Raw genomic sequence first — 27,667 nt, forward strand, 5'->3', positions numbered from 1 at the left:
CTCTCAAAAGCACTCATGGGCTTCCCTTCCAGCAGAATACAAAGGGGAGCAATGACAAAACATCCATCAAAGTCGGGCCCAGCACACACAGTTACACAGCAGCACAAAGTCTCAGATCTGGCAGCTGTCAGGAGCCAGCGATGCAGTGGCTGGGATCCAGAGGAGAGGAGATGCGTTTGACTTGGCCAATATATGGCACAACATCCTGATTTCTCTGGTTTTATTTCAATGTTATATGCTTTTGTTTTCTTCTGTGCATCCTTTTGGATGCATCCCTCAGTTTCAGCAGAGAGGGGAATGTCTGGCTGCTGAAACAATCCCAATCATCTCGTGCCAGTCATGAGCATGCTGTGACAGTCAGGGCGCCTCCCGTGACCTCACAGTGTGCATGTAGAGGCAGAGGATGGGACAGAAAATGGCAAAAGGGACTCAATATTTCCATCCACAGCGTTATGGATCTGATTTTCTCTCACAGCCGAACAAAGCATCGATTTACAGAATAACCTCTGGGCTGTGCTGAGAGTGCACTAGATATTTCTGAGGTACCTTCCAGTGGAAGCTGTGTGGTACCTCAGCAGGTCACCTGTGCAAGGGCCTGTGGCATGAGCCTCTCTGCATGGCAAGTGCCCCAGGAGAGCCAGCACAGCCCAGGGACAGGAGGGAAGTACCCGTCCCCAAATGCTTTCTCCATTTCCAGTCCCCGGTACAGAATCACCCACGGGAACGGCTGCCAGGAGCATTTCGGGAGCCCGCGGATCCCAGCGCATCCCGGGACCCCCGTGTCGCTCCGCGCAGAGGCTCAAGTGCCATCTAGTGGCACCGGGGCCCGAGGGACAGAGGAGCGTCCCCAGCCCCGGGCAGCGAGCCCTGCCCTGCCCACCGCCCCGCACGCCCCTTCCCAGCCGCTCTCCCCTCTCCTGCACAGAGAGACCCTTTGCCACCCCCACAGCCCCTTCCCCACCTTTGTGTGCCTCCTCCCCGATCTCCACCTTCCTTCTTTCTCCCGTTGTCTCACATCCCCCCGTTCCCCATCCATCCTCCCGTTCCTCCACGCCGGCTCCGGGCTCTGGCCGCCTCTCCCGGGGCTGTCACATCGAGCAGCAGGCTCCAGGGGCTGGCACTGCAAAGCCACGGAAGGACTCATCTCCTGCCAGGCTCACAAAGCAGGGAAATGGCTTTGGAGTGGGATTGTCCGCCCTGTTCACACCCCTGCGTGTCTCTGTTGTCACCCCCATGCCCTGTCCCCCCTGTGACACCCCCGAGGTGACTCCCCAGCACTGGGGCTGCACAGGAGCTGCAGCAGAAGCGCTGTTCGTCCCCCAGCAGCTCCCCAAGGTGGCGTCGGTGGGACCGTGTCAGTGGCAGGAGCCACGAGGGGGCTCCAGGAGCCCATCAGAGATGGGGGAGAACTGCCAGGAGCAGAGCCTGCATCTCCTGCAGGACTCACGAAAGATGTTAAAAACAGAGCTCACATTTCCTGGAGAATTAATCTTCTCCAGCATCCCAGGTGAAAGACAGCAGGGGAGACCAGGAGCAGGAGATCTGCCAGCACTTTGGTCCCTATCACACACACCATGACAAGCAGCAGTGCACACGTTGCAGTGTGCCCAGGCTGTGGTGTGGGCTGTGCTGGCCTCACCCAGAGAGCAGCAGGGTCTCAAACATTTGCAAGATACTGGTTTTCAGTGTATGACCATTTATTCCAGTCACAGATTCACCCCACAGTCATATTCCTGTGGGTCCATGCTTATCCCTCGCATCTGTTTTATTCCTGTCTAATTCCACTCAGGGAATTAGATAATACTGGTATTATTTCAAGGAGGTGAATTTGACCCCAGCATTAAAGAAATGCTTTGGGCAACACTGCTGAGCTCAGTCCTTGATGAGCATCATGGACATGCAGAAGTAATTCCAAAAATGATCTCTCCAATATGGGACACATCAGTGAGAAAGCAGGTCCAGGCCTGTTTGCTGACCTGTCACAGTCTAACTCCCCTGTTCCACCAGCACCTGGGGAAAAAAACACTCCTTCCCAAAAACTCAGCATCCCCACTCTGGTCACTGCATGGTGACACCTCAGGTAATATTTTTCCAAGTGCCCCAGTGAGGTGGGACATGTCTCCACAGCCCTGGCATCCCTGGTAGCTGTGAGCCAGCTCAGGTAGAGAGCAGGTAACAGCACACATGAGACCTTGCCTGGACAGCACCAGATCCTCTCCTGGTGGCCTTTATTGCCTTTACCCTTCATGGACACTTCACGCAGCTGTGTCAGTGGCCAGGCCTGGCTATGATGAGCCCTCCTCTCTGTCAGATGGGAATAACACAGGAGAAGGCATTGCAGCCAGAACAGCTTCTGCACCACCTTCCCTTTGCAGATCCCCATCTGCCTCCCCACCAGCAGACACTGCAGCACAGGGTTTATGTTGCTACAGAGGGCAACCAGGGCTGACCTTCTGTAACTCAGTGCAATTAGCCAGGCCAGCTCATCAGGGCTCCAAGAGGACGCATTTGGAGATCAGAGTCCCTTCCCAGAGGATTCAGCAGTGTAGCTGTTGGGGCTGGAGTTTGGAGCAGAAGGCTGCAGGTAATTTTAAGCACTTGGGTACAGCAGAATTGAAGTGGTGGCCATGCAGCCACCACCCGTCAACTTTCTTTAACAGCCCACAATGTCTCAGGTAAGATTTGGCTGGAAAAAAACTGAGTCCTGAGCTGGTCAGCATGAGCTTTCAGGGAGATGTGATTCTGCGCACCAAGGGGGTTGGGGGACAGGGACAAGCACTGGATCAAGGAAAACCCCTAGGATTCAGCAGCCTAGCAGGGAAACCAGCTCAGAGGGCTGCTGATGGGTTCTGCAGTGTGCTGCTGCTTGGGCATCCTCTCCTGCCTTCCAGAGCCTACTCAGTCAGCATGGATGCTGTAAGCCCATGGTCCAGCCACCAGCATGGTGCAAAATCCTGCAGAGCTTCTGGTACCACTTTACACTTCCCAGTCCAGCCTTGAAGTGTAAATATTGACTTTGACCCAAGGTGGTCTTGAAAGAATCAGGCAAAGAAAATCTGACTTCAGAATTAATACTTCCCCTGAATTAGAGAAGCCATTCCGAAAAGCTATAGAAGAGTGCCGTGATGGAAAAATTAATGCATAAAGGACCCACCCTGCAGAAGAGGCAGGGAAAAAATAGATCACAGTGTATTCAGGGCTCAGACAGGACCACACTTGCCTGCAAAAATAAATCCTTGCATTTGACACATTGCTTACATATTAATTAGTTTGATCAGCTTGCCTGGGTGTGTTAGCATGAGTGAGAGCTCATGTCTGTTTAGTGATAAGCTGTTAAAACTTTCCAAATAGAGCTAGAAATTATGGCAGACTGAGATCTTCCCTTTACTCAGGGCCTTTCTCCTCTTTTTATAGTGCTTTTCCACCCATATTTTTCTATTTTCTTTCACTGTGTCTCTTAGGTACCATTTCTTTCTCGGTGCAGAACCAGAGACTTGCGGGAATGAGAAAGCAGCTTCTTCATGGGAAACCAAGAAACCATAACCTCCCAAAATACAAAGACAAGAAATGGAAAAAGACAATTTTACTTTTTTCACTCTATCCACTTCCCTCCCAGCTTCTCTAGGATTGCTGGAGGGGCAAAGCCTGTGCAGAGGCTGGAGGCACCATCGCCCCTTTAACGGGAGCGCCACAGCCTGACACCAGCGAGCCCGGGAGGGCCGGGAGCTGCTGCCCCGAGTGGTGCCAACACATCCCTGCTTCCCTGCCTCTTCCCTCCCTTGTTTTTGTGTGCCTTTCAGCGTGCCGCATGTGTATCCGTGCCTGCCAGTGGATATCTGCGGGCTTCACATTAACCAGCTCAAGCTGAAGTTGGTAAACACCTATTAAAGTTTTGCTCCTTGTGCGTCCAAGGAGATTTCTGAATGAGGGAGTCGCTCGCATCCTTTGACGTCCTACGTGCCATTCCCTTATTTGCAGCCCGGATAGATCTTCTTCCCTCTTAGCTATGCAGACAGGGGAGTTTGGGTTGGTTTGTGCCTGGCACAGGGAGGAGAGATCAGTCTCCCGTGGCTTGGCGGGGAGTGTTCATGTTTTTACCTGTTTCCTGAACAGGAGGGAGTCAGGCTCAAAACACTGTGCAACTTTAGTGTTTAAAGTTTTCACTCCTGAGCAGAGTCCACTTCTAAAGCTGCTCTTTTGCCCTGGGACAAAATACTGAATCTGGCAATTCCTCAGTTCTACAGGAGGATGCAAATTAGGGCTTGATTTTATTCAGACTGTCACAGCTCCAAAGTTTCTTGGAAGCCAGATCTCCATCCCAAACGCTGCTCGGCACTAAGCAGAGATGCTGAAAACAATTCCCGAGCGCCGATCCCAGCGGCAGCACCACCACTAAAGCTATTTATCCCGGCACAGTTTTTTTTTTTTCACACATTCTTGCCTTCTGTTTTTGCTGGAGCCTGAGACCCTATTGAGAGGCAAATTTTAGCCATCTGGCAAAGCAGGCTGTGAGGGGGGAGAAAAAAAAAGAGAGAGAGAGAGAGAGAGAGAGAAAACACAATGTGCATGGGCACACACACATACACAAAACTCTGGAGATTAGGGAAGACAAAAACGGCGCTGAATGCTGGAGCGCAGGGCAGCCCCGCGGCGGAGAGGAGGGAGCGGCGGGCGGGGAGGAGGGCTCGGCTGCGGGCAGGTCTGCCTGCCTGCCTGCCTGGATGTGGGGAACGCTGCAGGCACGGGAAGGCGTGACCTGCATGGAAAATGCCAGACAGCTCCAGACGCACACACACACATAGGCGCACACACGCTCGCAAATCTCCGGACAGAGATAAGGCGGACAGCGGAGCGCCGGGAAGGAGGCAGAGCCGTCCCCCGCAAGGATCGAGCCATCGATCCTCCGCACCAAAGCCGCCGGGAAACTCCCCCAGCAGCGAAATGAGGTGAGTACCCCGCACGGGCTGAGCCCGGGCACGGCCGGGCAGGGGGGTGTCCTGCTCAGGAGGGATTCTCCAGGATCGGTTCCAGTTCCTCTGTCCTGAGCGAACAGGGCAGTGCTCACGGCCCAGCTTCGTGCCGCAGCCCGGCTTGCACGCCGGCATCGCGGCAAAGCCAAAGGGTTATCCCGGTACAGCCAGAGGGATAACCCGGCACAGCCAAAGGGACATCCCGGTACAGCCAGAGGGATAACCCGGCACTGCCAGAGGGACATCCCGGCACAGCCAAAGGGACATCCCTGCAAAGCCAAAGGGACATCCCGGCACAGCCACAGGGACATCCCGGCACAGCCACAGGGACATCCCTGCAAAGCCAAAGGGACATCCCGGCATGGGCACCGCTCTGCCACGGCCGAGGCACAGCGAGGTGGGACCTGCTGAGTGGGCTTCAGGTTTCTGTGCACACCACGGTCATTTATCACTTTCACATGAGGTTAAGACTTTCCGGTCGTGAGGATGAAGTTTGATGCTGTTTTGCCTCCCCTGCTTCAGAGGAAGCAGAACTGCTCAAGAAAACAGCCTGTTGAAATGGAGGAGGTGATGCCCACTACACCAGCTCAGCATCCAGCCCCGTGCATGTACTCTGAGCAGAGGAATAACAGTTTTTCCCTTCACACATTTTTGTGGTTTCAGAACAGCTGTCAGAAAAGGGCATGTTCAACCTCACTCCACTTGAAAGAAAAATCAATCCAAATTTCTCAGCTCCCATTTACTTTTCTTTGTAAAGAAGAGCTGAGAAAAGTGATGGCACTGCACAAATGAACCCCAGAAATTTGCTGCCCTGGTTTTGAAAGAACACAGACAGGTTAAAAATAATCCACTAATGCAGCTTCAATTTCCTTACCAGCATACCTAAATCAAGCCCTGATTTTGAAACCAGGTGTACATGTAAGTAGTTCCAATGTCTGTTGTATACACCTACAAACCTTTGCCAGGCCTTAGTGCCTATTTTAGAAATTTTAATGTTTAATGGCTCTTATTTCCTGCATGTTTCTTTTCCTTTGTATGCTCCAACTATGTGTAAAGAGCCTGAGGTCTTTCTTCTTTCTGGGTCCTATGCAATAGCACAGGCTTTTGTGTTCACACCTCCAGCATGGGTGGTGTTCTCTCCTTGTGCAGAGGAATGCTCAGCTCATGCTCCCTTTCATGACAAATGAAGCTCAAGGCTGGTGTGAAGTCAGCTGGACCACCACAGATTCACCTGTTCTCTCTACCCTCCTCTGGGATAAATAAATTGGGAACGAGTTGGGACAAAGTCTTCAGACTGAGATTTTTTAAAAGATGGGTTTGATGACAAAACATCTTTATTAATCTCAGCCTCTGAGAAGAGAAGAGAAGAGAAGAGAAGAGAAGAGAAGAGAAGAGAAGAGAAGAGAAGAGAAGAGAAGAGAAGAGAAGAGAAGAGAAGAGAAGAGAAGAGAAGAGAAGAGAAGAGAAGAGTGTAACATGCATGGTTGCAAAGCTGAGGCCTGGTTCCATCTTTGCCCAGCTGCAAAGATGTGTGCTATTTACTGAGAGTTAATGATCCCAATTTGGCAGGATGAGGCTCAGCAGCAATAATGATAATAATAATAATAATGATACTTAGCAGTTATTGCCAGGATGCTTTCACTAAATCGATTTAGAGAACATCATTATTTTATTAAGCATGCTTATGTTCATTCTTCCATTAAATGAAGATTTGCCCACCAGAGCTCCATTAGTTAGGATAATGCCAACACATTAGGATGTGTTGCCAATGGCTCCTGCTCCAGCAGCACAGGAAACACCGAGCTCCTGATGGCACTTCAGGCTGGCTGGGAGCTGTGGAGCTGCCTTTGCATCACTTGCAGCACCTGTGGCACCCACCTTCCAAAGGGGCTTTCCCCTCATGGGAGCCACATGCAGATCCCATCTGCTCCTCCCAGGGGTTGCTCATGGTGCCATGGTGCTGCACCTCCTCTTGCACGATCCACCTGGGAAAAGAGATGAGCCTTGCACAGCCACTGTCACTGCCAGAGTTCCATTTCATCCCCTCATGTGTGTTCCAGGTACCCCCTGGCCTGGCCCCTCTGTGCCTTGCTGCTCTGTGTGGCAGATGCTGTGGAGCTGACAGACATGTTTGGGGAGATCCAGTCTCCCAACTTCCCCGACTCCTATCCCAGCGACTCGGAAATGACCTGGAACATCTCTGTGCCTGATGGGTTTAAAATCAAGCTGTACTTCATGCATTTTGACTTGGAGTCGTCCTACCTCTGTGAATACGACTATGTGAAGGTGAGCCGTGACAGGTGGTGGGATGGACAGCAGGGTTGCTTGGGCAGCTGAGAAAGGGTAGTGCTGGAAAAGCTGGGAACAGGACAGTTTTCCCCATTTTATTGGGCTCAGGAGTTTTTAGTTCAGTGGACCACAGGGAGAGCACAGGTAAGCTGGCAGCATCCACTGGACCAACAGGGAGTGGGACACCAGAGTCAGAGCTTACCCAGAGACAAACAAATTTCTGAAAGTATTTGGGCATCTAATTCTTACTGCACCCAATGGGATTTTCACACCTCTGGGCTGATAAAACACCTGTGGCTAAGCACCAGTTTGTGCCACTCTGATGCCAGCCAGGAGATGCCCTGAGCTGGGCACACTTGTCAGGCCATGGCTGTGGATGCGTCTTGCAGCCAGCCTGGACCCCTGGCCACACCTTGCAGGCTCTCAGGACACCCTGTCCATCCCCACAGGAAGCAAAAGGGAGAGGTTAGACCTGAGCTTGAGAATGCTATGGAGGTTTCCAGGGAGCTGTCATGGCCAAAACCTCCAAATATTTCAGTCTGCTTCTCTGCTGGGTGGTAACCCACCCAAAACGGGGGTGGCCACACACTGCAGTGCCCCAGAGCAACCATGTCTGTACACCACAGGTTTCTCCAAGCAGGGCTTTCCTTCACATCCAGGATAAGGGTGGCTCTCCAGATCTCTGAAGATGTTCAAGTGTGGAGCTTCTGGCAGATCAAGCAGTAGCAAGCAGGTGCTTTCTAGGTTGCCTGGCTGAACACACCTTACATCATCACCAGGACAAGCTCCACCCTGCTCCTTCACACAGAGGCAGGTGGAGCTTGCTCCCAGGTCTGGAACCACAGAACTTGACCCTGGTGCTATTTGCCAGATAATTGAAATTATTGTTTTATTCTTGCCCTAAGAAAACAAAGCAAACATTTGTGCATTTTTCCCTCTAGGGTCTATTGCTCCCTGCTTTAATTTCCCCTTTGTGCTGGCACTCACCCTGCTACTAACAGCTCTCATTGAGGTTTGATTAGCTCTTTCTGCTTCTCCTGGATCTTCTCCAAGCACAAGGGCCCAGGGACATATATAGAGATATATTGCTTTAAAACCCCAGTAAGCTCAAGGAACAGATTTCTTGGAAACTTTCCCCATTCCAATCTTTACCCCTCCTCCTGCCCTTCACCCCCTGCTCTTTTTTCCTTTTTCATAAGGCTCCCTGTTATTTGGCCATGGTGCCAACTTGGCACCACAGCTCTCCCTGCTGCTGGATTTCCATAAGAAGGAGGTATTTTTCACAGGGATTTAGATCTCAGCTGTATAAATTTGCTCGGGGCTATAACTCAGCTTGCGGAGCCTCCACCACAGAATTACATTTGGAAAGTGATGAAAATGGATGGATTCCAGGAGATCCAGAGGTTACTCTGCTGGGTAAGGGTGCACTCTTGATGCTGCTAAACCACTGGCTTAGGAAACATTAAGGAGAGCAGTGAATGAGTCCGTGGCTGTTTTCCTCCTTGGGTTTGTGTGTCCAGCTCTGTCCCCACCAGTGCAAGCTATAAAACCAGCATCAATCACCCCTCTCTTTGACAGAGGCCACAGTGCATGGCTATAGAACACAACTATAGACCTAGCACATGCAGGTGCTTCTCTGTAATATTCTGCTGGTGACGGTGAGGAAGCTCAGAAACACAGGCAGAGCTCTATGTTCCATGGTGCTCAATGGATTCCCCATCTATGAACTTGTACCATTGCTTTCTGAGCTCCTGGGTAACTGTGATCTCTGCAGCACCACATGCCAGAGAGTTGGACAGGTTAAATACATGGTTATGTGTCTCTGTGTGTATGAAGAAACACCTTCTTGTTTGTTCAGGGTCTTCCTCATCTTGACTGCTGTAAGAAGGAGTTTAAAAGGGGCTGAGCAGGTGGGGACTCAATTCAGGACAGGCAGAAAGCTCCTGTGTCCTGCTTCCCTCACCCCCTGGCTGCCCACACACCCAAGCTCTTAAGTGGTGTAGAAGCTCATCCCAAGTGGCAAGCTCAGGGTGATGTGAGCTGTAAACCCTCACAGACCTCTGCCTTCGGGGTGGTCTGCAGGAGGGAACAGTTTCCAGAGCTCTGAAACAATGGCTAATTAAAACAATAGCTGTTTATTTATATATATGCACATGCACGCGTGCCCCTGTGTGTATATGTAAAAAATGAACGTGGCTCCTGAAGAAATGCTCACAGCGTGGGAGCCTTGTTTGTGCAAATGGGCATGGCAGAGAAGGGGAGTTGCACTTCAGTAAGGAAGTGAGCCAGGAGGAATGGGAGGAACAGCCATCCCCAAAATACCCACCAGGAGAAGCCCCCCATGCAGGCAGAAAACTCCAGTTTGCTGGAGAGCCAAGCTCTGGGGCTCAGCACACTGCATACAGCCTCTCACCTTTGGGTGGCTGCTGTCAGCCTCCTGCCAGGTGCATGTGGACAGGGATGGAGCAGCCACCCACCCTCTTCCTGCTCCTTCCCTTTGCTGTGCTGCTCAGCAGGCTCTGCCCAGCTCCTCACCATCCACAGCCAGCCAGTCTGGGGGTTCCTCATTTGCAGGGGGTTTCACCGTGGTTGGCAAGCCTGCAGCCCTGGCCCAGGGCACCCAAAAATCCACAGCTCTGACTATAAAATCAGGATAAATGACTTGAACAGTGTCACCGAGGAGCACAGTGACAGGGAGATGGGCATCCTGGCTTCTAAAGGGCCATCATGAGTAAATCCCCAAGGTTGTTATAGAGATCTGAGCCTGAGGAGCTGTCAGTGGGGTTTTGCACATTGCTCAGTCATGCCCTGGAATGAAATCAGCCCCCAAGAGCTTGGCAGCCAGCTCCTTGATTGGAATGAATATGGGGGGACGCCCCATCAGTGACTGATGAGGCACTGGTGGGGCACATGCAGGACCAGGGAACAGGCTTGGTTTTTCATTCAGGGCAGTGCACGCCCAGCCTGGGGCTGCAACAAGGATGCACAGGGCCCATGTACACCTTCCTCTATTCAAACCAGGGAGAAAAAGCACAAATCAAGGTTTGGCATGAATTGAGGGTTCAGGAGGAGAGCATCCTCTTTTGGTCCTGTCAGCCAGCCCTAGCTGGGGCTCATTCATTCCCTGGGAGTGTGGGGTCCCAAAAGGAGCACTGTGAACCCCAGGAGGCAGCTGGGAGAGCCCAGGGCTTTGCTGCTTGTCCCTCCTATCCTGATAGGAAAGTGCCACCTCTCTGCAGAGTCCATTCCCCTGTGCCACTGGGGACAGTGCAGGGGGAGGAGGGAGACCAGGCATGGGAGCAAGTCATCCTCTCTTGCAGGACCCCAGCCTCCTGCCTGGGTCTCTTTTCACCCCCAGCCCCTCCAGGGAACAAACCTTGCCCGTACATAGGGCACGTGGGTGCAGCTGCTGTGCAGGAAGGGACAGTCTCTGGAGCCAAGCCAAATCCACAGCCCAGGAAACCAGCTATCCTTCTTCATCACCCATAGCAGGGCTGCCACCTATGCTCCCATGGAAATTCAGGGCAATTTCATGTTTGCAGCTTATGAAAGGACCCTAGATGTATCCTGGGGAGAAGATCTCCAGCAGACTTAGATGGAGGCTTTTGCAGGGGCTGTCCCTGCTTCATTCCCAGCAGTCAGCAGCAGCAGCATTGTGGAAAAAGCCCCGTTGTTGCTCTGGGTGTTGCCTTCTTGCCACACTCTGCAGGGCTGCTCTGCGGGGGCCGCTGCGCGCCCTGCCCTGGCTCTGAGCATCTCCTCCCCATGTCATGTTCCCAGTGTCTTCAGCCCAGCACTGCGATTTCTCTGCCTAATGAGCCATTTATATATATTACAAGTGGTATGTTTGGCCTTCATCAGTCCAATTAGTGCATTCCTGGAGGGCTGCAGAGGGGGGCGGGTGGCGGCTGTGTTTCTGTATTGCCTGCTCCTCTCGGGCAGCAGACACCAAACTGCCTGGCCAAATTCCCCTCGGTGTTTCTGGCATTTTATTAACCCCCTGGCTGCAGGAGGCACCTTCAGAGCATCAGTGCTCCCAGGCATCCCCAACAGCCCATGCCCTGGGATAGCATTTTTTCCTGCCAGCCAGGGCATCCCAGCTCCTTTGCCCAAGGGAGGAATTACTGTGGGGCAGAGAGGGGCCCCACAGCTTGGGACACCCATTAGCCACAGCACCAGCAAAATGCAGAGGGATGGATCCACAACCAGAGAGGGACTCCAATCTGCCTCCATCCAGAAGGGCAGAAGTCTTAATGAGGGACTGAGGATACAAGAAAAAACAGGGAAGACGGCAGGAGGCATTGGCACGGGTAAATTTAATGCACAAGGGTGTTGCTATATTTTATTTTTCAAAGGAAGATTCTTTCAGCGTATTTTTATAGGGAATTTCTCTGTGGCAATTGATATTTCCCTCAGGGACACATCTTCTCTAGTGAAAACGTCGACATCGTGACCCGAGAGGGAGAAACTCCAAACAAACAACCAGGATTTAATTACCAGCCTGCTCGCTGGATGTAAATGATCTACAAAAGTAAAGTATACAGTCCCCAGCAGAAGCAGCAAATATTAACCAGGGATGATGACCTCTGTGTTTAGTTTACTGCTGCAGGGCTGCCTCTGCTCCCTGTGGCTCGGGGCATGGGACCCGTCTCAGATAAGGGGCTGTGATGCCTCCAGTGAGGAGAGCACAGCTCTCCCGGGGCCCATCCTGCTGCTCCAGGGCTGGATCCAGGGATCCAGGGATGCTTGGGGCTGGCCCCATGGCTGCAGCATCCTAGAGCAGAGGCACAGGGCATTGGGAAGGTTTTCCTGCACTTTGGGAATGCTGCACTGCAGGTCCTGCACTCCCTGGGGCTGAAGGCAAGGAATGGGAGCTCACGCGGTGGCTCTGAACTCTGACAGGGGTGACAGCCACCAGCCCCACACAGAGCAGCTGGCTGGAAATTCCTCCTTCCCACAGATTTCCTTAAGAAAAAGCATTTTCTGTGGAAGAGGCTGTGTTCCACGTGCTGGCACTGCCCACTCTGTGCATCAGGGCTGAAATGCCTTTTTCCTTTGCTGCTGGTGATGGCACTCCTGTTTTTCAGTCTGAAACACTTTTTCATTTCAAAACAATCTTTCAGATTTAAAAGCAATTCTAAAGCACCACAGTATATTTCAAAGGGATTGAAACCAGATGGAGCCCAAATTACTTGTTTTCTTTTTTTGCCCCAGAATGCTGTTACACAAAAAAAAAAAAAAAAAAAAAAAAAAAATTCAATTGGGTTTTTGTCCCCAAAGCAGGGTGCGTGTGTTTTTCTCGAAATTCCCAAAATTTATCATCGGAAAGTGTCTCTCTTTTCTGGCCAGCTCCAGCTTGTATGAGAGGATGGAAAATATCTGGAGGCAATGTCAAGGCATGCTGAGTTGCCATTTCCATGTTGGCTTTCCCTGGTGTGAACGAGTTTCCTCTTGTTTGTTCAGCTCTGGGAAATTTCCCTTTCAGCCCAGACCCTCCCCAGCAGGCACATCCTGGGGGTCTCTTGGTGGCAGGGACGAAGTCAGAGAAGGGTCTCTTCTTGCTGAGGCCAAGCAAGCCAGGGACAGCATTCCAGCACCTCCGGGACCCCATGGGCCCCCAGCAGATGACTGATTTCCCCAGGCATGTGCTGGGGGGCTGCAGACTTCATCACAGCCTCAATAGCGGTGGCTTGGCTCGAGCAGTGGTGGCTGCCTGGTGGTGCTCATCACATTCCTCTGCCGAGGCTTATTCATATTCAAATCCCCGGGGGAAAGCAGGCAGGGTGCTGGGAACTGCCTGGGAGAGGTTGTGCTTGGTGCTTGAGACAGGGGCTGGGGATGGGATGTGTAGGAGAAGGAGGTGGACCAATGCTGGAGAAAACAGCAGGGGAAAAAGGAAAGGAGAGGGTTTCCATGGAAAACTGAAGGGTTTTCTGCAGGGATTACAGTGCTTTAAGGCACAGATAAGGCTCTGTTTTAAAGGGATGCACACAGAGACTACTGAATGTGCTGGTATGACAACAGGGCACCCTGGCTCATCACTCCCCTTCCTCAGCCCTCTGGGTGCACGGTCAGAGTCCCAGCAGTGCCTGGAGCCACAGCTCTGGAGCCAGACAGAGAGCCTGGGTAGGAGGGACAGGACCAAGCTTGTCCAAGGCAGCCCAAGGGACAGAAATTACAGCTGCTGCTTTGAGTTGATGCAAAACCAATAGGCAGGGACTGCTCTAGGCCCCTCTCACAGATGGATCAGTGTTTGAGCCATGGGAAGAGGTGAGGGGAAGCATCTCAGGTGCCACCAGCTCTGAGTGGGAATGACACAGCCCAGGGCTGATTTTCACATCCCTTCTTCTGCACTGCCACCCCATGATCTCATCCCATCTCCCAAATGAGCTCCCACCCTGCGTCCTCCCCTTACATCCCCCAGCTCCTCACTACATCCTGGATGCCAAAGGCTCTTGGCATCTGCCTCAGAGGCCCCTCCAGGCAGAACAGGCAGACTGAGTCCCTGTGCTCTATGGTGACACTGGTGAGTCCTGGCAGGGAGCAGCCTGGGCGAGCACAGGCAGAGGTGTGAGCTCCCGGGTAGGGAGGATTATTCCAATTCCAGCCTGATCTCCCCAGGGAACACACAGCAGGCTCTCCAGGCTCACCCCTTCTTTCTGCCAACAGATTGAAACTGAGGACCAGGAGCTGGCAACCTTCTGTGGCAGGGAGACAACGGACACAGAGCAGGCTCCAGGACAGCAAGTGATCCTGTCCCCAGGGCCCTACATGGGGCTCACTTTCAGGTCTGACTTCTCCAACGAGGAACGCTTCACTGGCTTCGATGCCCATTACACCGCTGTGGGTAAGAGCATTGGAGCTGCAGGGCCAGATTGCCCTAGGACAGGGAACCAGATTTGCAGGAACCACATCTCAGGTCAGCCTTGGGTTCCTGGGTTAGAGAAGAACTCGTGCGCAGCCCTTGGGCCATGTGGGACTCACTGGGTGCTCATGTGACCCACCACATGAGATAATACAAGATTTCTCGGTGTTGTGACAAATGTCCCCACAAAGAGTGACATGTGGAGAGCTTCAGGGTGACCTCCCTTCCTTGTTAACTCCATTCTAGATGTGGATGAGTGCCAGGAGAAGAGTGATGAGGAGCTGGCTTGTGACCATTACTGCCACAACTACATTGGCGGGTACTACTGCTCCTGCAGGTTTGGCTACATCCTGCACTCCGACAACAGGACCTGTAAAGGTACCACAGGCACAGCCCACACCCAGGCATGGGCACACAGAGGGTCCCTGAGTAGGCATCACACCTTCCAAGCACAGGCAAAACAGCCCTTTTTTGGCTGTTAGCAGGGATGAGCAGCCTATTCCCCTACAAACCAGTAGTGTGGGACTCCTTCTCCCAGGGGCTATGCTCCTCAGCTAAGCTCTATAGATCTCCTCAAGTCAGAAAAATGAAAAGCTTTAGTCCCTGCTCTGCATCTGCATCATGTAGATTAGCTGGGACTAGCTCTCAGCCCAGGGCTCCTGTGCCATGGGCATATTTGGAAGTTGGCTGTGTGAGATTCTCCTTGCATGGACACATATTTGGGATCCATGTACCCATATTCGGAATTCATGATCCACCCAACAGACCCCACTCCACTGGGAGGATTCCTGGGTTGGTCAGAGCTGGGTCACGGCTGTCAGGGCCCTGATGGAGCCATGGCTGTGTTTCAGTGGAGTGCAGTGACAACCTCTACACCCAGAGGAGCGGGGTGATCACCAGTGCTGACTTCCCCAGCCCCTACCCCAAGAGCTCGGACTGCCTGTACCGCATCGAGCTGGAGGAGGGCTTCTTCATCACCCTCAACTTTGAGGACAGCTTTGATGTGGAAGACCACCCCGAGGTGACCTGTCCATATGACCACATCAAGGTGAGCTGGGCTCTGCACTCTCCTCCTCTCACACTCACGTTTTGTGTGCCCAGTGCTCTGGTGATGGGATCAGAATCGCCCCAGTCTAAACAGGGTTGATAGAATCAACAGGAGCCTTGTGCTCTATTCACCCCATGTCTCTTACCACATCTGCTTGTGACCCCCCCCAACCAACAGAGACCCTCTTTCTGTTCACATTCTCCCAACACATGGTGCTTAAGCCCCACTCCAGCCCCACCCATTGGCCTCAGGGATCAGAGAGCCCCCTCAAATCCCTCCGTCATCTTTCCCTCGGCAGATCCAAGCAGGCCAAAAGGAGTTTGGACCTTTCTGTGGAGAAAAGTCCCCAGGACGCATTGAAACCCAAACCAACAGCGTGCAGATCCACTTCCACAGTGACAACTCTGGAGACAACAGGGGCTGGAAGCTGTCATACACAGCAGTTGGTAACTCCTGCTGCTTTCGTGTTTGCTGGGCTTGGGAATGGGAAGGGCTTTATAAAGGTGGACAGCATGAATTTGGTAGTCTGTGATCCTGTCTCCAGAAAGGATCTGTTCCAAAAATCACAATAGGAGAGGCTTAAAGTAACATGGAGCCCTCCCTCCAAATGATTCTTTTTTTCCCTACAACAACTGGGCTCTGAAACAAGACCATATTGCAGAGCAGAGCAATTTTGGGCAGGATAATGGCACAAGCTACTGTTATTAGCTCCCAGATTTGTAATGCTCAAAGACAGAGAATTACAGACTGAAGGAAAGACATGGAGCCTCCATGCCTGGCTGTGCCATGCCAGTGTAGACTAAGGGTAAAAGCAAGGCAGAGATGCTCAAATTCTGCTACATGGGCTGGGTGGAAGAGCTGGGACTTTACATTTGCTCTATTTATTCCCCTGTTTAGCCTCATTTGCTTTCTATTCAAAGGAAACCCGTGCCCACTGGTGCAACCACCAATCAATGGGAAAATTGAGCCTTCTCAAGCCAAGTACACCTTCAAAGACCAGGTTGTCATCAGCTGCAACACTGGATACAAAGTGCTGAAGGTATGGGTTGACAACATGGAGATGGGAATACAGGTATGAAGAAGAGGATACTTCCTCTCAGAGCCACTGCATCTCTGGGAGAGTGAACACAATCACACATCATACTCATCCCCTTCCCAGGGGCAAGGAAAACACCTCCTCTGAGAGCCAACACCTTTCCTTTCCAAAGATGCAGAGGAAAAGAGGAGATAGCACTTCCCTGAGCCATCCTCTCAGCATCTCTCCAGAGGCAGCAACTTCACAGAATGTCAGGCCTGGGTCCCCTGCCAGAGAAAAAAATCAGCAGAAACTCTGAGGCAGCTGCCAGGGCTCTGCCTGCCCCCCACCTCAGTGGGCACTGTCTCAGCAGCCCTGCAGAGGCCAGTCTCCACTGACTGGGAGGTCCTCAGGGACTTGGGGACAGCATTAGTGAGTCAGGAGGGCAGGACTTTGGCAGGCTCTCTCTGGGAAGCAGCTGAGAACCACAGAGAGCATGGCTGACTCATGGCGTGGCTGTCTTCCCTCCAAGCCAGTAGCCCACTTTGACTTCCAACATGGACCTGGGTATTTCTCTGATCTCCTCCCAGTCCCATCCTTTGTGCAGAGCTGCCTCCTTACCCATCCCATCATTCACAACAGGAATAAGTGACTCCAGTTCTTTGGCTTTCAGTGTGCCACCAAGTTGCTGGCAGCAAGAAAACACCTCAAGTTTTTCATTACAATTTTATTGCAATTCTTAACTAAAAAAGTCCTCTTCCAGGGCATGCTAGATATAACCTGACTAAATCACCAAGAAATTCCCTTTTTATTGAGAGATTTATTTCTTTGCTTTGAACATTGATAGAATGTGGTTTGTTTTTTGTTTTGTTGGTACCTTCTGCACAGGATAACGTGGAAAGCGACTCCTTCCAGATCGAGTGTCTGAAGGATGGCACGTGGAGTAACAAGATCCCTATCTGCAAAAGTAAGGACACCCTTTCCCTACCCTGCCAATGTCCTTTTCCTGCTAAAATCATTTCATGCTAATGGGAGCTGCCCTGCCAGAGTGGAGTTCCTTACTCAGAGACACAAACCCAGCCAGAGAGGCTACGTAACCCTGCAAAGCTCTTTTGGCTTGTTCTTGGATAACATAACGGGGCTCAGGCCAAATGCCACAAGCAGGAGATTGGTGCTTTCATTCAGATTACTCATAGAACTTGATTTGTGAGCCACTTTGCTGTCTCCCTGTCAAAGAAAGAGCAAGCCTGGCTCTTCAGAACTGGCTCTGTCAGGTAAGCCTGGGACAATGTGGGATAATCTAGTTCCTGGTCCAAATTTCCTTCCAAATGGAGGCTATTAGAATGCAGGGCATTAGAGAGGTCCCTGGTATGAACCTAAACTGAGCACTGCTCAGGTAAGTGAGAGAGGAGGGAAAAATGTCCAAATATTTACAAACCTTTAAATGGGAGAAAATGAGAGGAGAAAAGAAATGTCATTTGAAAGGACAGGTGATAATTTGAATAATCTCCTCCTTCATCTAATCCAGCTCTTCCCTCAGCTCAGGTGTGAGATATGTATCTGATCACACCTTTTCCTTTTCCCCCAAACCTCTCAGAGCTCAGGGAGGCTCTCACTGCTGCTCAGTGCTGTAAGGCCGGTCCAGAGGAGAAAAGCAGCAAACATGGTCAGACATTGTCCCAGGTCCTTCCAGGAGAGGCAGGGGGGTATGTTTTGGGATCCAGGTTCTTCTCATCTGGGCAGACGCTTTCAATAATTGTGCATCTTACCTTGGAACAAAGAGTATTTCTGGAGTTCTAATTCATGTTTTCTCAGGCCAAATGGAAACTGGGAGCCTCTCAGACTTTCTAAATAGATTAATAACTGAAAGGGCTCCTTAAAAGCTGTGGGGTCAGTGATGCCTCTGCCCTACTGAGGAACTCCTCACTCCTACACTCACACTACCACAAATTCCCATTGATTTCATCTGGCTTGAACAGTGATCGGAGAAAATTTTGCATTGTCTAAAACTTAGAACAAAATCTAGGTAAATATTTTTAGCACCAAAAATTACTAATTTTTTGAGAAAATGGAAATTATTACCTGCTTTGTTCCAGCTGGGCTGGAACTAATCCCTTCTTGTGTAATATGACTCATTACACTAAATTTCTAAGACATCTTTGGAAAGCCAAGAAGCCCCTAAATGGGCAATTTAAGCCTCTAGGCTACAGACTTCCACCTCCCTGGGATGTCTGTGCGAGGCAGGGCACAAACAATGCAGAAAATAGAAAACTTCTCAGCAAAGTGGATAAAATCCCGCTCCATAGCCTGCAGAGGCTAAACAGAAACCAGTGACAGCTTCTCCCAGCCATCACTCCCAGGCTGCCCTGGCTGAGCAGAGTGAGGGGGTCCCCAGCAGGGCCGTGGCTCCACTGGCATCCACAGCACCCTGGCACAGCTCGCTGGGAGCTCATTAACGATTTCTGGTGTTTTGGGGGCTGGGTTTCCTGCATGTCTCTCCGCTCATCTACTAATTGGGCTTTCTCTCTCTGCTCTCCTCCTTCCCCTGTGCTTTCGGTGCAGCTGCAGATAGAGCCGACAACCAGACAGAGGGAAGAGCCGGCTCGGAGCGAGTGGCTGCGTGAGGCTGGCGCCGGCCGTGCCGCCCCGATGGGCAGCCTGCCTCGATGCCCCTCTGATCTGTCCCGTACCCAGGGCAGGTTCCCTTTCCACTGGCCTGGCTGCCAAATCCATCTCTGTGGCTTGTCTAACCGGCATGGCACTCTTAACCCTCGCGCCTGGTGCTTTCTTAACTCCGTCTCGAGAAGGGTGAAGGAGAGGGACGCCGAGCCCCCCTTTGCCACTGACACACTGCCCCAGGGAAGGGGGCCCACCTGCCCCAGCACCACTGCCTGGGCACCACGTGCTGCTGCTGCTGGCTCCCAGCATTTCTGCATCCCTCCCTCTGCGCTCGGACTCCTGGGCCGCCCTGGCTCCCCCTCCAAGGCAGCTGTGCAAGGACTGTGGCACGGCCACCCGGTTGCTGGGTTGGTGGGTTGGATTCAGTCTCCCACTGTCCTTCCTCACTGGCCCAGTGTTGCAAATAAGAAACACTCCTTCCCCTCCTCTCTCCAAGAGTCCTGGTGCCTTTCAGACCCTCTGGACAAGAAGGCCTGGAGGATGGGTTGGCATCACCAGCCCTGTCCTGCAGGCACCAAGACAGGGGGATGATGTTCCTTCACTTCCCCTTGGCTCCCCGTGGCTGGCCTGGCAGAGATGAGGACAGCCTGGCCTCAGGCTGACTGCCCAAGGAGCTCAAGGAGGCCAGACCTGGTATCTGGCCCCATTCACATCCCCAGGAACCATGGGCACGCACACTGTTCTCCCTGAGGCATTGGAGGCTCCTCTAAGAGGGTGCAGGGATGTGGACGAGAGGGAGAGGAGGAGGAGATGTGTGTTGGGGACATCAGTCCACTTCTGGTCCTACAAAGACAGAGATGCTAAATGGCCCCTTTCCTGAGGAAAAACTCTAGAAAGGCTCACAGAAGGAATGCCCTCCCCTCACGCTTTCAGCAGGACCTGGGACACTGGTGCAGCAACACCTCTCTGCAAGAGCCCATTCTCCAGGGATCAGGCCTGCCCAGGTCTGAGGGACACACAGGGATGAGATGGGCTGTGCAGGCCTGTGAATGCTGCCCTGCAGCCATAAACAGTCCCAGAGCAGAGATGGTCAGGGTGGTCCCCTGACATTCATTCCCTCTTTCCTGCAAGAAAACCCAGAGTCTCCACCCAGCCTGCCTGCACCTACACACTCATCCCATCACTTGCTGTCTCTACAGACAGTGAAGGGGACCCTGGGGAATGGTGAGCTGCAGTATTTTGCCATAAATCAGGCTTTTTTCACCCAAGGAATTAGGCAATCTTGAGCAGTGGTCCATATCCCTGGTTCCAGCTACTGTGTCCAGTGAATTCTCTCTTTGTTAGCCTGGATCAGTTAAGAGTACTCTCCTCGTTCCCTTCACATCCTAGAGCACATGGGAACCAACAGACCTCACATCATCCCTGACCCACAGGAACTGCTTACTGCAAAGTCACTGTTTCCCTACTCAGCCCCTCATCCTAAACACAGCAGAACCCAGCTGCACAGCGCTGCATTTCCTGGCACTATCAGACCCTGGTTCCTGCCCTCCCCTGGGGCAGCTCACCCAGGATGGGGAGGGGAAGGCTGCACAGCATCACCTGAATGTGCTGTGAGCAGCCCACGTGGGAGGGAGGCTCAGCTCCAAGGAGGTGACTCCTGGACTTGGCAGATGAACCCTCCCACAGCCTGGGGCCCTCCCTGGAGTGTTTGGCACTAACCTAATACAGGGGACAAGCCATGGGGAGAGGGCAGAGCACTCTGGGAGGTCATGGGGAGAAAGGGAACCATGGACAGGCCATGGGGAAGGGCAAAATTCTTCTCCCTCAATCCCACCCTGAGTCAACACCAGGGACTGGTAAAGCAGAGCCAACCCTGCTGATGTCTTGGGGGATGGAGGAGTTTGGTCTCACCCACATGTACTGGCCTCTCCCTTGCCTGCAGACCAGCCAAGCCACACTGTCCATGTCCTTCATCTCCTGCTGTCACAGGACAGCCAGGACCCAGGGCTGATCTATAAATGATCATCTATAAATGCTCATCAGCTCTTGGTGAGCAAAACCAGAGCAGGAAGGACAGGGCTGTGCTCTCAGCAAAGCCTTGTACATAGAGGAGCACCCCTGATGCACAGCTGGTGAATCACTGCCTGCCTCTCCCTGCACACTTCAGCAGTGCAAAGACACACTCTGGGACCATCTCACCTGCCAGGACAGGCTTCTTCCCCTCCCAGTGGAGCAGCAGAGAGATCTTGACCCCTCATGAAGGGGCTCCTGGGCCTGGGGTCTCCACCAGTGTGAGTGTTGGTCACACAGCCTATGGGTGGGACAGGCTGCTGGTGTTCCTGGTGCCACTCGTGTGCTCTGTCTGTGCAGGGTGGCCATGGCAGGGTTTCACAGGGCCAGCCTGCCCTGCCAGGCCAGAGCCCCCTGCAGTGCCACAGAGAAAAGGGACACAGCACCATACAGGCCCTTGGTCTGCCCCCCAAGAGCACCATCCCAGGCCAGAGCCCAGCACTACCTGCCTGCTGGCTGGCTGAACACCCCAAACCACAGCACAGGGTCCAACCCCCCCTTCTGTGTTGGCTTTCAGTTGCTGACTGCAAGATGCCGCCGGAGCTGGAGCATGGCTTTGTCACCTTCTCCACCAGGAACAACCTGACCACCTACCAGGCATCCATCCAGTACCACTGCCAGCACCCCTACTACCACATGGCCCCCAACAGCACCGGTGAGCAGTGGGGCCAGGCCACGTCCCCACGGCACAGCCAGGGTGGGCACGTGGGATGCAAGAGGGGGAGCTGGGATGGCAGCTCCAGGGTGTTCTGCAAACAGCAGGCTGTGGATGTAGCCTGCACATACCAAGCCCTGTGTCTGCCCTGCCTGGACTGTCAGACTGGACAAATGAGGTAGGATGGAGCTGGCCCTGCTGGCTGCTTTGCCTGGGTGTTTCACAGCCTCAGCAGAGCGGTGTGAGTGTCTGTTTTGCATTCTGCCTTCTCGCCCTGCCATCTGCTCCCTGCAGACTACAAAATTTTCTGTGTGTCTGTGAAAGGAGCTGCTGCTAGAGAGAGTACCAGGTTGAGCAGACTCTGGAAGGACTCTGCAAGGCTTCTCATTCCAGCACCCAAGTGTTCAGCACAGAACAAGCTGAACAGATAGTGGTGGGATCATATCAGACTGAGTTTTTCCTGCCATCCCCCTTGGTCCGCAACCAAGAAAAACCACAAGTTGGTTTATCATTATCACAATTCTCTGTACCCTCCAGACCCAGTTCTGGACAGTAGAAAGGGTGCATACACAGCCCAGCCCTTCTCCCTTCTCCTCCCTCAGCAGCCAAAGCCAAAAGAATTCTTCACATTCTTGTCTTCCTGCTTTTCTCTCCCTGCATATGATCCCAGCATCACATATGAATTATCAGAATGGGCATTGGCAGCATTTTTGTATGGAGGCAGCTGCCAGCAGAGGCTGAGGCCATAGCACAGCCCTCCAGACAGCTCCAGGCAATGAAACTGAGGATGGAGACATGTCCCTGCATGGGGGCAGGGCTACCATGGCCAAGGGCATTAAAAGGGAGGTCACTTCCTGCTCTGAAAAAGGGTTCAAAGGGCCCTGACAGCCGGGCAAGGTCTCCTCACTGGAAAGGACAATCCCTCATGCCAGGACCAGAGCCCAGCTAACACTTTGCTCTCTTGCAGCCACCTACACGTGCGATGCACTGGGGCAGTGGAGGAGTGAGGAGCTGGGGACCAAGCTGCCATCCTGCAGACCAGGTACTGTGCTGGGGTGGCTTCACACAGCCAGGGGTGCAGAGCAGGGACACAGGGAGGGCATGCTGCCATGCAAGAACCCTGCTCCTGGTGACAGTGCCAGCTGGACATACCCAAGTGCCACAGTGCATGGCCAGCAGGGTGGTGGGGACAGAGGCTTCCTGCTACCCCAGCAGGCCTAGGGGGTCAGGGTGCAGTGGTGGCACTGGGGTCACAGCCATCCCAGCTGTCAGGGCTCCCCAAGCTCCCCACTCAAGCAGCCCCCTGGCCATGCTCAGCTGCCAGCATCCCTGGAGATGGTTTTAGCCAAGAGCAGAGCATTACCTGGCTGCCAGCTCCTGTTGGCAGTGTGTACTCATCCAGTAGCAATTATCACCTCTTCAAGCCTTCCAGAAAAAAACAAACTGCTTTACAGGGAAGGAAATGTCCCAAGTCTTTGAGCAGTGGCAGAAATGTTTGCAGCCAGCAAGTTTCCAGGCCAGGCACCTGCTTGGGATTAAACAAAAGTCTCTGGGAGTTTGTGGCCATGGCCAAGCATGGGGCCAGACTGGCTAGCACGTCAGGGGCCTGGAGGCAGTTTGGGTGTGGGCTGTAGTGGGATGTGCAGGGATGGCTCTCCAGAGAGGTACAGGCATCCATGCCATGCAGCAGCTGCAGCTGCAACCAGCCTGGGTTCAGACACTGGCCCAACCCCATGGAGGGTATCTGCTCTCCAGCCATGCTGAGACACTGCAAGGCTAGAGAAAGGACTCCTAAGATTCCCTGCATCCCACAAAACTCCAAGACCAGGGCTGTGGCTGCTCTTGTTGTGGCAGCTGCTCTCTGCATCTCTGCTTGATGTTTCAGCCTGAACTAATTTGAGCTGGGAGCATACGGGGACAGCTTTGGGGCCATAGCCGCTTTCATGGGCCATTTCCAGGCCTTGTGATTAGTGACAGGAGTCAGAGAGACTTCAGGAAAATGGAAAATCCCAGAGAGAGGGTCACACTCTCCTGAGATCCGCATCTGCCGGCAGCAGCTGGCCAGCTGCTCTTCAGATCTTCCCGTGTCTCACGCACCTCCCCATCAATAGGAACCTCTCTTCCAGGAACCTCTGCTCCATGCCTGCCTCTGCCATTAGTGGGAGCATTTGCCGCCTGGTCAGCATTTTTGATATGTAATTTAATAAATATTTGGCTGGATGCACTTCCTCTAAAAGCATCTCCCTGGGACAGCCATCGGCTTCGGTGCAGCAGAGCAGCTGGGCTGGGACACAGGAATTCTTTTCCTGAGCATGTTTTTTATTCCTTTCAGCACTGGGAAAGGCAGGGGTGTGGAGCACATGCAGAGACACATTCACCATGTTCCCTCCCTGCTAGAGTTACATTTTTCCAAGATACAGACCCCAGCCTCAACAAATCTGCAGTAGCAGCTTCCAGTGCTCCTGCCCTGGTCCCAAGACTGATTCTCACCCTGACCCCACCACCCTGAGGGGTCAGAGCCTCTGGTTGTGGGGCTTTGCATCCTCACAGCTCAGGTGGCATTGAGGCAGAGTCTCAGCACTTTCCATGGAGGATCTGGGGTTTTTTTGCAGACTGAGAGGGATGAGACCTGCACCTGAGTTGCTGTGATTCAGGACTCTTTCAGATGTAGGACATGCCCAAATAGGCTCCCACAACCTCCCAGTGATATTAGCATTGCCAAGCCACCTGAGTCCTGTTCCACAGTGCTGCCACAGGCAGGAATCAGCCCTACCACCAACAGCCATATCCCAAGGCTTAAATTCCCTAGGGACAGGATTGTCCCTCCCTACCCTGTCCAACCTTTCAGAGCCACCTTCAACATCCTGATTCCCTCACCTTCCTAACACCGTGCCTAGATAAAGCTTCTGGGAGCAAAGCAGGCACCATGTCAGGGTTCTTCAGGCATTAATTCTGGTCTGTTGAAGAGCTGAGCAGAGAGCTTCTGGTTTGGCTGCCAGAATTGTGGCTGATGAGACGCAGGAGTAAAGCCCATGGTGCTAGGCAACATCCCATGGCTGAGCCTTCTCCAGCCACAGCAGCTCCAGGAGGGCAAATGCCATGGCTGTGAGAGCACAGACCTCATGACAGGTCTCAGTGAGGGGTGAGACTGGGTTGATGTCAAGCTCCAGTCCTCCCACCATCATTCCCCTGGGTCTCTTGGCACACTGAGCAGGAGCCAAGCAAGTGCCTGAAAGGTCTGTGAAGGGCTGGTTGAGCTCACAGGTCACAGTGAGGCTGTAAGATTACTCATTTGGCCTTTCTGCATCTGAAGTGGTGTGGATCTAGCCAAATCCCTCAAGAAACTGAAAATGGAAAGAAAAACAAAACCAAAAAGGACAAAAGAGAGTGTTTGGTTTGGAGATAACCAGCCACACGGCCCCTTTCATTTGTTCCCTAGATAAATAAGCTGGAGGTAACTGTGCTGTCCCTTCTGTCCCCAGTGTGTGGCCGGCCGGCTCGTCCTCTGCCCGGCATCATCAAGCGCATCATCGGCGGGCGGAACGCGGAGCCCGGCTTCTTCCCCTGGCAGGCCCTGATTGTGGTGGAGGACATGTCCCGGGTGCCCAACGACAAATGGTTCGGCAGCGGGGCGCTGCTCTCAGAGTCCTGGGTGCTGACGGCCGCCCACGTGCTGCGGTCCCAGCGGCGGGACAAGACCGTCATCCCCGTCTCCAAGGAGCACGTCACCGTCTACCTGGCCCTTCACGACGTGAGGAACAAGATGGAAGCTGTCAACAGGACGGTGGAGAGGATCATCCTCCACGAAGAGTTTGACATCCAGAACTACAACCACGACATCGCGCTGGTGAAGCTGAAGGAGAAGGTGACCATGGGGAAGTACGTCATGCCTGTCTGCCTGCCCCAGTTTGAGCACGAGCTGGAGGGGCCTCACCCCAACACGCTGGGGCTGGTGGCTGGCTGGGGGATCTCCAACCCCAACATCACAGTGGACGAGATCATCAGCTCAGGCATGAGGACCCTGTCTGACATCCTGCAGTACGTCAAACTGCCCGTGGTGCTGCACGCCGAGTGCAAGACCAGCTACGAGTCGCGCTCGGGCAACTACAGCGTGACCGAGAACATGTTCTGTGCTGGCTACTACGAGGGGGGCAAGGACACTTGTCTGGGGGACAGTGGGGGAGCCTTCGTCATCCAGGACCCGGGAACACGGAGGTGGGTGGCCCAAGGCCTGGTCTCGTGGGGTGGCCCGGAGGAGTGCGGCAGCAAGCAGGTGTACGGTGTGTACACCAAGGTCTCCAACTACGTGGACTGGGTGGAGCAGAAAACAGGCTCCTCAGAGAGATGGACATTTCTGGACCCAGAGCTGGAGAGATGAGTGACTAAGCTGCCTGCTGCCACCGCGGCTCCCTTTCTTCTTGTTGTTATTGTTTAATGTGCTCCAGACTCGGGTCTTTCGCAAGCAATAGCCACGATACTCCACGTATGCCAAGCCCTTGCCAGGTCATTTGTTTCGCTTGGTCCCGCATCCCTTCGCTCGCATTCTTAGGAAATGCTTGCTAGGGAGCTGGAAGGAGGGGGCGAAGGACAAGATCTCAGCTGGTGTCCTCTGCATGTGCTGCCCATCTGCAAACCTCACCCACACTCCAGGGAACTTCCCTCCGAGGCAGGAAAAAGGCACAGCGATTGAGGCAGCGTTTCCCTGACACCAAAGCTTTGTGCTGTGTACAGGCAATTGTCCCCACCCCCAGGACTCTCTGGCCAGATCTCTCTGTCAGAAGATGCAGCTACAGAGCTTCAGAGCCTATGGACAGTGCAGGAAATCCATGTGGGCAGGCCTGGACCTCACAGGTTCGCAACGCTGGTGAACCCCATTTTCTGTACAAGGAGTAGTGAGAGAGTCCTGGGAGTTTGCCATTATTTTCATAGGCAAATAAACATCTCTTCTTGGTAGCGTCTCAGGTGATATCCACCTGGCCCCAAAGATGTGAGGATGCATCCACATTTAGCCCTAAACTTCAGCCATAGCTGCCAAGACAGCACCAGCCCAAATGGATACCTGTATCCCACCATGTGGGATGAGAGACCCACAGAGAACATGAGGACACAGAGCAGGGTTTGAACTCAGCACCACCCTGACCTCCTGCCACAAAAATTTCTCCAATCTTCTATCACCTGAAGCCCTCTCCAGTCCCACCCCGAGATTAGCTCTGTGGTTTCCAGCCACAGCAGACCTCCCAAGGAAAGTTTTCCATTACAAGACAGCTTCACATCAGCTGTATCTAAGCAATACTTATTTTCAGCAGAATCGTTTCATATAAAACACCCTTTCTTGTCTTTCATCTCTTTCTCAGGGGCTGGTTAGTCCTGCATGACAGTTTATTCATTCTTGCAAGAACCTAGTCCCTTTTCACTGCTTTTGAGGCCACTGATTTAGCTGATTTACAGGTTACCATTGGTGTTCAGTGTTTGTTCATGGCTCCTGTGGCCTACTGCAGGTGTCCGAGTCCTTCTAGACTGACTCAAATCCACCTACCACACGAGGAGTATTCATATCTCCCCAGCTCCCCTCCATAGCCCGTGCAGACAAGTCCCAAAAAGGAACAATGTCAGGTGAGCTGTCCTTCCTTCAGCAGGACTTTCTCCTTCATTTGCCAACATAGCTGTAAGCAACATGCAAAAACTGCTTGCTGTGCTCTCTGCGTGCCTGTAGCCTCCTTCAGGCCTCTCTTTCTCCTCCTCCTTTGGTTTTTCCATGAAAGGAAGAAGGCACTCTGGATGAGTGGATGAGCCACTCTGACATTTTGCTATCACCCAAAAAGCCATTTGTAGAACTTGTAGAGGAGCAGAAGGCCTAAGGAAGGTTGAACTTGCAGATACACTATGAACTGTACTCTTGGCTATGTCATGTAATTGCAAGGTATTTTTTAATATATATGTATTTCTTTTTTTATATATATTACATTCTGTAAAATACCTGATGTCAGGTAAGGATGGTTCTCTTAGACTTCCTCCTGAGAACAAAATAAAACTTTTGTATGTATTGAGCTTGTGCCCTGTGGCTTTTATTCCAAGAGGAACATGGTTAAGGCTGGTTGCTGATATCTGCCATGCACGCCTGCACTCCCAGGAGAAT

General features: G+C 52.7%; 1 protein-coding gene across 2 annotated transcripts; it reads left to right on the top strand.

The window, feature by feature from the left end:
* Positions 1-4,682: 4,682 nt before the first annotated feature.
* Positions 4,683-27,574, top strand: MASP1 (MBL associated serine protease 1). 2 transcript variants are annotated; one of them, XM_063167042.1, is made up of 11 exons: positions 4,683-4,946; positions 7,031-7,256; positions 13,929-14,106; positions 14,371-14,502; positions 14,976-15,172; positions 15,471-15,618; positions 16,093-16,211; positions 17,076-17,154; positions 21,394-21,531; positions 22,499-22,573; positions 25,014-27,574. In XM_063167042.1, exons 1-11 carry the CDS (start codon positions 4,768-4,770, stop codon positions 25,907-25,909), a joined length of 2,367 nt encoding a protein of 788 aa, XP_063023112.1. In that variant the 5' UTR covers positions 4,683-4,767; the 3' UTR covers positions 25,910-27,574. The 2 variants fall into 2 exon arrangements, with proteins under 2 accessions (XP_063023112.1, XP_063023113.1); XM_063167043.1 differs by lacking the exons at positions 21,394-21,531; positions 22,499-22,573; positions 25,014-27,574 and adding an exon at positions 18,750-19,296 and having other exon boundaries at positions 4,684-4,946.
* The last annotated feature ends 93 nt before the right edge of the window (positions 27,575-27,667 follow it).

The sequence above is a fragment of the Melospiza melodia genome, chromosome 12 (genome assembly GCF_035770615.1).
Source record: "Melospiza melodia melodia isolate bMelMel2 chromosome 12, bMelMel2.pri, whole genome shotgun sequence".
Taxonomy (NCBI): domain Eukaryota; kingdom Metazoa; phylum Chordata; class Aves; order Passeriformes; family Passerellidae; genus Melospiza; species Melospiza melodia.

Bases quoted from the DNA above. Each gene is read 5' to 3' on its own strand.
- MASP1 (XM_063167042.1), top strand. From the start codon at position 4,768: ATGCCAGACAGCTCCAGACGCACACACACACATAGGCGCACACACGCT. The intron at 15,173-15,470 runs GTGAGCTGGGCT...TTCCCTCGGCAG, and splicing joins GTCCATATGACCACATCAAG to ATCCAAGCAGGCCAAAAGGA. The intron at 21,532-22,498 runs GTGAGCAGTGGG...GCTCTCTTGCAG, and splicing joins CATGGCCCCCAACAGCACCG to CCACCTACACGTGCGATGCA.